Genomic DNA, 9891 nt, shown 5'->3' with positions numbered 1-9891 from the left:
GAGGAAAGTGAGCGGGGAAAACACATACAGACGCGACTCACTCTATTATACAAAAGCCACAGACACAACACGCGGCGCTTGTTCTTTACCCTTGGTTAACATGACCAATTTCGTGAAATAAGAACGCTACAAATTCAGCACTGCGTACAAATATTACGCGTAATGAAAAATAAAATTATAGTTTTAGTCTTAAAATCTGAAAGATCTTCAAAAACTGCAGTTTTTAGAAAACATGATTTGTCATCAATTATATTAGGTAATTAGAGTTTATAAAGGGGCACATATTTTTTAAGTCTCAGAGTAAAATTTCTAATATTTTAAAGAGATTTAGTTGAAACCAGTAAAATTCTCTACAAATATTTTATAAAAATTTCATGAATCTTTCTGATGACGAATTTGTGATATTTTATTAACTGTATTTCAAGAAGAAAAACCCGAATGAATGATTTTATGGATGATGAAAATATGCTTTTACTTTTGTATTAAATAGAATGCATCCGTGTATCTTTGCTATTAAAAAGGCATGCATTTCAAAATATGTGTAATACTTTTTTACCTTTGTTGTGTATCACGACAACTCAAACAACTTTGTATCATGAACAACAAAACAACAAAGTGGCTAATGTATAAACTGTAGATAAAATTATTTATTTATTGATTATATATATATATATATATATATATATGTAATAATCTTAATAATTGTACTTCTACTCCACTTTTAAAATAAAACTCAAGTTGGATTCTGAAATAAAAACAGTTTATTTTAGTATTACAATCACAACTTCTACAGTTAGCTAAGATATCAATACAATGTTACTTACCTGAAATAAAAACAGAAAACAACATTAAAAGTTTTTACTCCAGGTAATGTACAGTAGTTTGTTCAAGTTTTAATAATATCCTTAATAAAATGCACAATTATTGTAGTCGTAAATTCACGTACTTATTAGGTTAGAATTTTCAATATCACAGAGCCCATAGAATCAGTAATCACAGAGTATGTTATAATGTATGATGACGATAGGCAACTCCCTCTATAACACTGGTGGTAATGGCGGCAGATTCAAATTGAAGTAAATGAGAGATGTCATTTTCTTTATATCTCCCCCCCTTGGAGGAGAACAATCACAAGGAAACGATGTGACTGTTCGTCAGTCTATCATCCGCTGCTGGAATTAATTTTGTTATATGGAAAAGGTTGGATTCTTTCTTCTTGTGTCCTGTATCGACTTCATAGATTGAGTTAGATTTTCTTTTTATGATTTTGTACGGTCCGATTCTTATTTCATCCAGCTTTTTCCTATTGAGGCGGTTCCCATTTTCCACATACACTAAATCTCCAGTATTTAATATAATTTCTTGCCTGTGTCTGTTGTATCGTTCTGCATTTTGATCATGGGACTTCTTGGTGTTCTGTAAAGCTAATTTTCGATCTCTTTCTAGGTCTTCCTTTGTACCCTTTGTCTTTAATTCTGGTGGCAAAATATCGACACTTTCGCCCTCCATCAAGTACTTGGGAGTGAAGCCAGTGACGGTGTGTTCTGTTTCATTGTATCTTCTCACACATTCTTGAGCGATGGCTGTCCATGCTTTTTTTTTGTTGTTCTCATTTACTTTGCATCTTATTTTATTTACCAGAGTCTGGTTTAGTCTTTCATTGAGGCCATTCGAAAATGGGGCATCTACTGCAGTAAAAATCAACTTTATTTTGTTCTCCTCTAGAAAATTTTTAAATTGTTTAGAATTAATGCCAGGATGTTGGTCTGATAATATTGTGTCTATATCATTACTTTCTGTGATTTTTGTAACTAGTTTTATGAAGTCAGTGGCGTTTTAGTTTTTTGACGTTAGTATGTAAGCATATCTTGTAAAGTGATCAACTAATAGATGCAAATACTTTTTCGTTGATCGCGATCCTCCAAATCCTCCAATGGTATCAATGGACATGATTTGAAATGGGTAAGTGGCTGGACCTAGATGTGATAGATGCCCATATTTTGTTTTATTTCTCGACTTGTTTTTCTTACATATAGAACAATTATCACACTCTTTTTTTATATTCATTATCATATTTCTCGCAGAATAAAATGGGGTTATCTTGTTAATCATTTGCGATCTTCCCAAGTGACAGTAAGTCTCATGTATATCTTTTATTAATATTTTACTTAGATTTTCAGACAATACTATTTTATTTCTACTTTTTAATTTTTTATAATAAATGTCATTTTTTAATATAAATTTTCTTTTCTTTTCCTGTAATTCCATGTTCTGGTTTTGGTCATTTTTTATGTCTTCCAGACTTACTAGATTTATGACTTTCAGAATATCATCTGTATTATCATCAAATTCTAAAACTGGATTTCTGCTTAGGCAGTCAGCTTCCTGATTCGATATTCCCGGATTGTATTTTATTTTGAAATCATATTGTGATAGGTAATAAGTTAAATCCCCCAATTCTTCATCTGTTCTAGATTTTACATTTAAGTTTTCCAAAGGTTTGTGGTCTGTGTATACAGTGAATTGTTTTCCAAATAACCAGTGTTGCCAATATTTCACTGCTTCTTTAATTGCTAAGCATTCAAGATATATTGCTTTTTTCTTTTTTTGAGCATCATTCAGTTTTCTTGAAAAATATGCTACTGGTTTATAATTCTTATTTTCATCTTCTTGCTTCAGTACAGCTCCAATTTCATTGATACAAGCATCAGTATAAATTTTGATTGGAATATTGGGGTCAAAAATTTTTAGTACTGGTTCCGAACAAAGTAATGTTTTAATTTTCTCAAATGATTCTTGACAATCTTTTGACCAAACAAAACTTACATTTTTCCTCAGTAGATTGTGTAATGGGTTTGAGATTTGTGCCAAGCTTGGTATAAATTTATGGTGATAGTTGATTTTCCCAAGAAATTGTCTTATATTTTTCCTTGTTTCCGGAACTGGAAAATTTTTCACTGCGATTAGGTAATCTTTCAGTGGTCTTACTGAGTTCTTTTCAATAATATGACCCAAGTGTTTTGCATAATTTTTAGCAAATGAGCATTTTGAAAATTTTAGTCTAAATCCCTCATTGTGAATTGCTTCTAATAGTCTTGATAGATGCTGTATATGCTGACTAAAATCTTGTGAAAAAACTAATATATCATCTATGAAAGATGCTACAAAATCATTAAGTTTGTATTTTCTTATTATATTATTCAATATTCGTTGGAAAATTGCTGGTGCTGTTTTTAATCCAAAAGGGAGACAGGACCACTGAAAATGGCCCTCTTGTGTTACAAATGCTGTTTTAGGTCTATCTTGAATCCTTAGGGGAATTGACCAAAATGCAGAATTTATATCTAATGTTGTAAAGTACTCACAGTTTACACTTTTTACTATCAAATCCTCTATAAGTGGAAATGGCTGTGACTGAGGAGTAATAATTTTATTTATATCTCTGAAGTCTATACACATTCTGGTTTTTTTATTTTCTTCTTTCTTAAATGCCAGAGTAACTGGAGCAGCAAAAGGGCTGTATGATTCTTCAATAAGCCCCTTTTCCAGTAATTTTACCACTTGATTCTCTATTTCTTTTCTATCTTCGAATGTGCATCTGTAAGGACGTTTATAACAGTATTTTTCTTCCATTAGATCTATGTGAGCTTCATATTCTTTAACAGTACCGATATCATATTTGTCTTTAGCAAATACTGACTTGTATTTCTTCAATAATTTGTCGATTTCAGACTGTTTATACACATCTAAATGATTTACTATAATTTTAAATTCATCAGTATTTAGATGTTCGTTGAAATTTACTTCATGTTTCCTAAGATTGTTTGTTTTTACTTCTATGTCACCTGATAACACAGGAATACTGACATTTGTGTTATTGTCAACCTCTTTATTTAAGTTAATTTCATTTTTCTGTGTTTGGAAATCTTTGTTTTGCAAGATCCTTAGATCTTCAGTCTGGGTCAACTTAAAGTTTTCAATACAGTCTAAGCCAATCAAAAAATCATAATTAAAGTTGTCACTGTCTACGATAAACACTTTCATAGTTTTCTCAATATTGTAAATTTTTACTTTTAAAGTTATCATACCTTTTGTTTTTCCTGCACCATTAATAGTTTTCAAGCTTATTCCTTGTAAATTATCTGTGTTTTCTTGTTTAATTTTTAATAATTTTGCATTCATCAATGACACATTTGATCCCGAGTCATAAATACCGGTGGTTTCTAAAGTGTCATTTAGTACTAGCTTGATTTTTATTAATGGTGGTACTTTAAGTTTTTTGGATCCTCTGTATTTAATTCCACCTCTAGTTCTGAATTGTTCACAGATTTTAATGGTCCCATCTTGTTATTTTTGTCTTCTTTTTCTCTAAACCAGCAATTTGTTTCAGAATGAAAACGTTTACCTTTGTTTGCCTTTACACATATTTGACATGGCTCTTTTTCTTCACCTTTTTTCAGTTTAGAATCAGAAAAGGTTTTCCCTTTTTTTTCATAACTATATTTTTTTACAAGATGTTCCAATTTACTTATTTCATTGAACAGATCTTGAGTTTCTTGAAGTGTTTCTCTGTCAATGTTGTCTGATACAAAGTTTGGTAAACCGATAGTAATAAGGTCAATAAGCGTTGCAGTATCCATGGATTTTCTAATTTGAAGTAGTAATTTTTCTTTTTTTAGAGCATACTCCAGCAAAGATCCAGATTGATATTTGAAATTAAAGGCATATCTAATAGGAGACCAACCTTTGTTCCCGAACGTTTCAATAAATATTTTTTTCCAGTTGTTCCATTCTGATTCTATTGAGTATTTTAAAATCATTGAAGTGTACCAGTCAGCACTACATTTTTCCAGGAAAAACTTCAAGATTTCAATTTTTCTCCTATCTTCTATCACTGTACAGCGCACACATTCTTTTTCAAATAAATTAATCCATTGGTTAGCGTTGGAGGTTTTTTCATCAAATTTATCAATCATGAAATCTGTAGCGATTTTATTTAAGTTTTTAACTTCAGAAATTTGTTCTTTAGATTCTAGAACTTTTTCTAGCAACTTCTTAATTGTATCTTCTGAGGTGCTTGTGGTAGGTGTTTCAGTTATTTTTTCTGAAATTTCCTCTAAATAAAAATTTTCAAATAATAAGTTATTGTCTTCATCAAAATAGACCTTTTTCAAATTTTCTGTTAAGGTTATCCAGACTTTCCTGAATTGATTCCTTTTTACCAATGTGTTTTTTATTCTGATATACACCTGTGAGGTTATTAATTCTTTTTGGAAAGTCGTTGGTTGGTATTCATCTGGTATTGCAAAAGAACGACCGTCTAGCGTGCCGATTGAGGTTAGGCACAATATCGTTGTTTTTCCATCTGACGCCCCTCGCATTTTAAAATCAAACCTTAGTTTGTCCATTTTCTTGAAGTATAATTAATGTTGTTTTGTAATAATCTTAATAATTGTACTTCTACTCCACTTTTAAAATAAAACTCAAGTTGGATTCTGAAATAAAAACAGTTTATTTTAGTATTACAATCACAACTTCTACAGTTAGCTAAGATATCAATACAATGTTACTTACCTGAAATAAAAACAGAAAACAACATTAAAAGTTTTTACTCCAGGTAATGTACGGTAGTTTGTTCAAGTTTTAATAATATCCTTAATAAAATGCACAATTATTGTAGTCGTAAATTCACGTACTTATTAGGTTAGAATTTTCAATATCACAGAGCCCATAGAATCAGTAATCACAGAGTATGTTATAATGTATGATGACGATAGGCAACTCCCTCTATAACACTGGTGGTAATGGCGGCAGATTCAAATTGAAGTAAATGAGAGATGTCATTTTCTTTATATATATATATACCGAGACAATCTCTTGAAACTATGCATACCATGCGCATGCGCCAAATAATTCAATTTCATTGGTCGCTGAAATCGTCCCGCGGCGATGTTTTCGCCTGCTGAGCATGGCGCCAACGTAAACGAAATGAAACAGAAGCTGTAAATCTCTCGCGCGTAAAGCCGTGGATTGAGGTTATGTTGCCGTTTACTTTTACGTAGCGTGAATTGTCACAGAAGAATAGTATCTTACAGCAATACCGTGGTCGATATCGGAAAATATTCAACCTATGCAATAAATAATTCAACGGAAGAGCAAATATCAAATGATACAGAAATTGGATGTTATTTATTGGAAGAAAAAATCTGAAATTCAATGCGAAATGTCATTACCAAGTGGAAGTCTGGACAATCAGAGGTAGGTAAGTAAAAACAACGTTTCTTGTGAACAGATTCTTTATTTACATCAAATTAAAAATACGTCTCATTAACGATTTAGGTATTGTGCATTTTATTGGAAACTAGTTGTATCCGAAAATACCAAAAGATCCTGCTTGATAATTATTGTCAGAGCGGGAATGAATTTGTAAGGCATAGAAGCATGTAGGTAAATTTCTAATTACGTGATCGTTGACTATTACAATATTTTAACACGGATTCAATGATGAAATCCGTTTTTTTTCCAGCAGGTTCGAAGTTTAAACTTTGATTAACACGAGGAAAATGATGCCTTACCTGATGGTCAAAACGTTCAGGTGGCAAGGATCCTGGTTTCTCGAGCGGTGCAATCATTATAACCATCGAACCTGATTGTTCCGTCAGACATCAGGTTCCAGAGTAAATTTCATCAGGCCATCGCCACCTTCTTAACATCAGTTGAGGCAAAATTGAAGAGCGGGATATACTACAGATCATAATGGCTGAATATCCCATCATTTCACATCGATCGAGCCAATAGCGATAAGTTAGTTAGTCAACCGTTGCTGCCAATTCATTCAACCAAGAAATCATTCTGTGCACCATTGTAATTCAAGCATTATTATTGACCAGCATTGTTTTTCAAACTTTATGCCATTTAATTTGGTATCTTATTTTGACGCTTACTTTCACTCTCTTTGGCATTAAATTCGGATAAACAGTTTTTCAAGTCCTCAATTAGATTGTAGGGTTGAATTTTGTGAGGCAAACTGAATCAATCTAAATCTAGAATTGTGAAATAACTTCAGTTAAAAATGTCTTTAAATATAATCTTAGTTGACGGTGTCATCAGGCTAGCTAGTTGCACGATAACTTATAACCAAATTCAATTTCACACTCTTTATAGGGTCCTACGCTAAGACTGAAAGCTTGTTAATCTCTATTCACCGTAATTATTTCTGCGTTTTATGTTAGCATTGTCTGGAGCAAAAGAAATCTCATTTTGAGATTGGAAATGGAATCTGAAACACAGAAGTTATTCAGTAGCACGAATTGAAAACCAAAAATTTTTTCATGGTTCCTGTAACAAAGGGACTCCTTCCACATATCCTTGTTACAAGGTGATGTTCGGAGGACTATGCACAAGATATTGTATCGGATAACATTATTTGGAAAAAAATCTTAATGAACTTCGTTAAAAATCAGATATTCATTTATTTTGATGGAACAAGGGATACAATCTTGAATCTGATAAGTCAATATCCTCGTGATAATGTTCTGACATTACTATAAAACATGATTGTCCTTGAAGCTAATTGTGACGTTAGGGCGCATTTTGAGAAAGTCGATTTTCAACTTGTGTCACAGGATGTGATCTACGTTCCTGAGTTCTGCGCTTCAGATAAGATTTTCTTTGTTTCGAACCGCACTAACGTGAAATACAAAATCATTTTAATAAATCTAATATTACTTGAATTTTTTATTTGAGTATTAGGTTCCCTTCATTTATTTAATCGAACATCATTGAAAATTTGCGAAATGAACTCTGATAATCATTGGAGAATTTTTAACAGTAGTAGCAATAATTCATTAATCGGAAAAAATACATTGACTACCGACTATTTGTAAATTTTGTTGAACTACTTTCGAGAAAAAACAGATTCACAGTTCTATTACAGATAGTGAAATATTTAAATTTCTTGAACGCTCGGCTTAATGTCTTATTTTCAGAAGTGATAAAATTCAATATTACCACCTGAAATCACAAGAGAGTGAGAAAGTTTCTCAGTTGCTTGGAAGTGGCGATGATCTTTGTACGTGTGATGAATTGAATAGCCAGATAACAGTAAACATTAGAGATGTAATTATTTTGGCCGTATCACCTGTTGAAAGAAATAAATTTCATTGTTATTTCTAATGTAAGAAATAATGAAAGTGATCAAATAAAGTGTTCCCACCTACCTGCTGCGTTTCTAATTTCTTCCAAGCACCCAACATTCAAACAGATTTCTCATTTCAGTCGAATGAAGCAAATTTTCGAAGAGCATTAGCATCATCTTTCCGAGTCACTACCTCGACTGTTCGAGATTATAACCTCAAAAATTTGTATGAACTACGTCGCCGCCAGAAACAGAGTTTGACAGCAGAAACTCGGAGTGGCCAGCCTGCCCGAGCAGCCGATAAAACTTGCGCATGTGCATTGTATGTATAGTTTCAAGAGATTGTCCCGGCATATATATATGTCGGAGAATGGCCAGATAACACTCGCGAACTTTGTGTTTTGCGTGTGGAACACATGATTAACCACCTTTTTATTCTTTTACAAGATAAAAACGGAACTTAACTTATTGAACAAAGCTTTTAAAAATTCAACGTTTATAACAAGATCCAAATTGCTCAATGTTTATTCCGTTATTGATCTTTGCCGTATTTTCTCTTGAGACCGAATAGAAGAAAGCGGTGATAATCCTCCTCGTTATTCATTTCATTATCCTTGACACGGCTAATCCTGACAATCACACGTCCTCGTGTGCTGTAATACAAAAATTAAAAGATATTTAGACCGTTCGGCCAACCTGATCATATTACCATTCCAAAAATCACGATGTGCTTTAACAAATCCATAAGTTATAACAAATTCCGTACTAAATAACAAGTCCGGTGACAAACTGTTGACAACACCCCATTTCATAGAAATCATCTTCTTTCCACAAGAGCAAGAACTACAATCTTCTCAAAAGACTTGCATTCCTCTCATGAGACTTATATTTTTATCCAAACATGTAATTTCCACACACATTGCCAATTATCAATTGGGCTTCACATATGTGACCGTATGACAACGTCAAGCCGTCCATACATCAACATTTCCACACACAGTTGCCTCATGCGACAGCACCACACCATTAGCCGTTACATTGCGCCATCTCCGCTCACCGAAATGAGTAAGGTTTTTTTTTTTTTTGACTTGCAACTAATAAGCGTAATGAATGTGTGCACTAGGATCAAGCTCAAACCAAAGGGAATGACAATCATTTCCTACTCCAATATTCTGATGAATTTCTTATAACAGGTGCGCCAACAAGGATGTCACAGGTTATTAATCCAAAAATAACACATTAAATTTGTAATTTAATATCTTGAATACTCAATGACTCTTCAGAAGATTTATCAAAATCAATATCCAATTCTGAAGGTACAGAACAGTCAGGCATTGCTCGAAGACGGTCATGAGCGTATTTGTACGTTCGATTACAATTTAGAGATTTTAAAATGTACCGATCTTCGTCTAACACTTCAATAACACGAAATGGCCCTTTAAATTTTGAATTCAATTTTGTTTGATTTCTTTCGTGATTTTCAATTAAAACCTAATCCCTAACAGAAAATTTTAAAAATTTTGCCTTTCGGGCATCAAATCGCGATTTTTCAATTTGCGAGTTAATCTCAATCATATTGGCTGCTCGCTCTCTGATTTCCGATAAGTCAATTTCTTTTTCACAATCAGTAATCGGTAACAGATTCAACGGTCTAGCTACGCGACCAATCATCAATTCCAGAGGAGTAGCTTTAGTCACACTATTGACGGAACAATTCAGTGCCAGTTGAATATCTCCAAGAGAATCCTGCCAAG

General features: G+C 32.8%; 1 protein-coding gene across 1 annotated transcript; it reads right to left on the bottom strand.

Moving 5' to 3' along the window:
- Window positions 1-1568: 1568 nt before the first annotated feature.
- Window positions 1569-5854, bottom strand: LOC124302492 (uncharacterized). The gene is made up of 2 exons (XM_046758724.1): window positions 5575-5854; window positions 1569-5495 (listed from the first exon to the last, which is right to left on the bottom strand). The coding sequence occupies exon 2, from the start codon at window positions 5406-5408 to the stop codon at window positions 4257-4259; it is 1152 nt and encodes a 383-aa protein (XP_046614680.1). The 5' UTR covers window positions 5409-5495; window positions 5575-5854; the 3' UTR covers window positions 1569-4256.
- Window positions 5855-9891: the final 4037 nt, after the last annotated feature.

The sequence above is a fragment of the Neodiprion virginianus genome, chromosome 4, assembly GCF_021901495.1.
Source record: "Neodiprion virginianus isolate iyNeoVirg1 chromosome 4, iyNeoVirg1.1, whole genome shotgun sequence".
NCBI classification, from domain to species: Eukaryota; Metazoa; Arthropoda; class Insecta; order Hymenoptera; family Diprionidae; genus Neodiprion; species Neodiprion virginianus.
The sequence above is the reverse complement of the archived record's forward strand: the minus strand, read 5'-3'. Positions and strand labels throughout refer to the sequence as shown.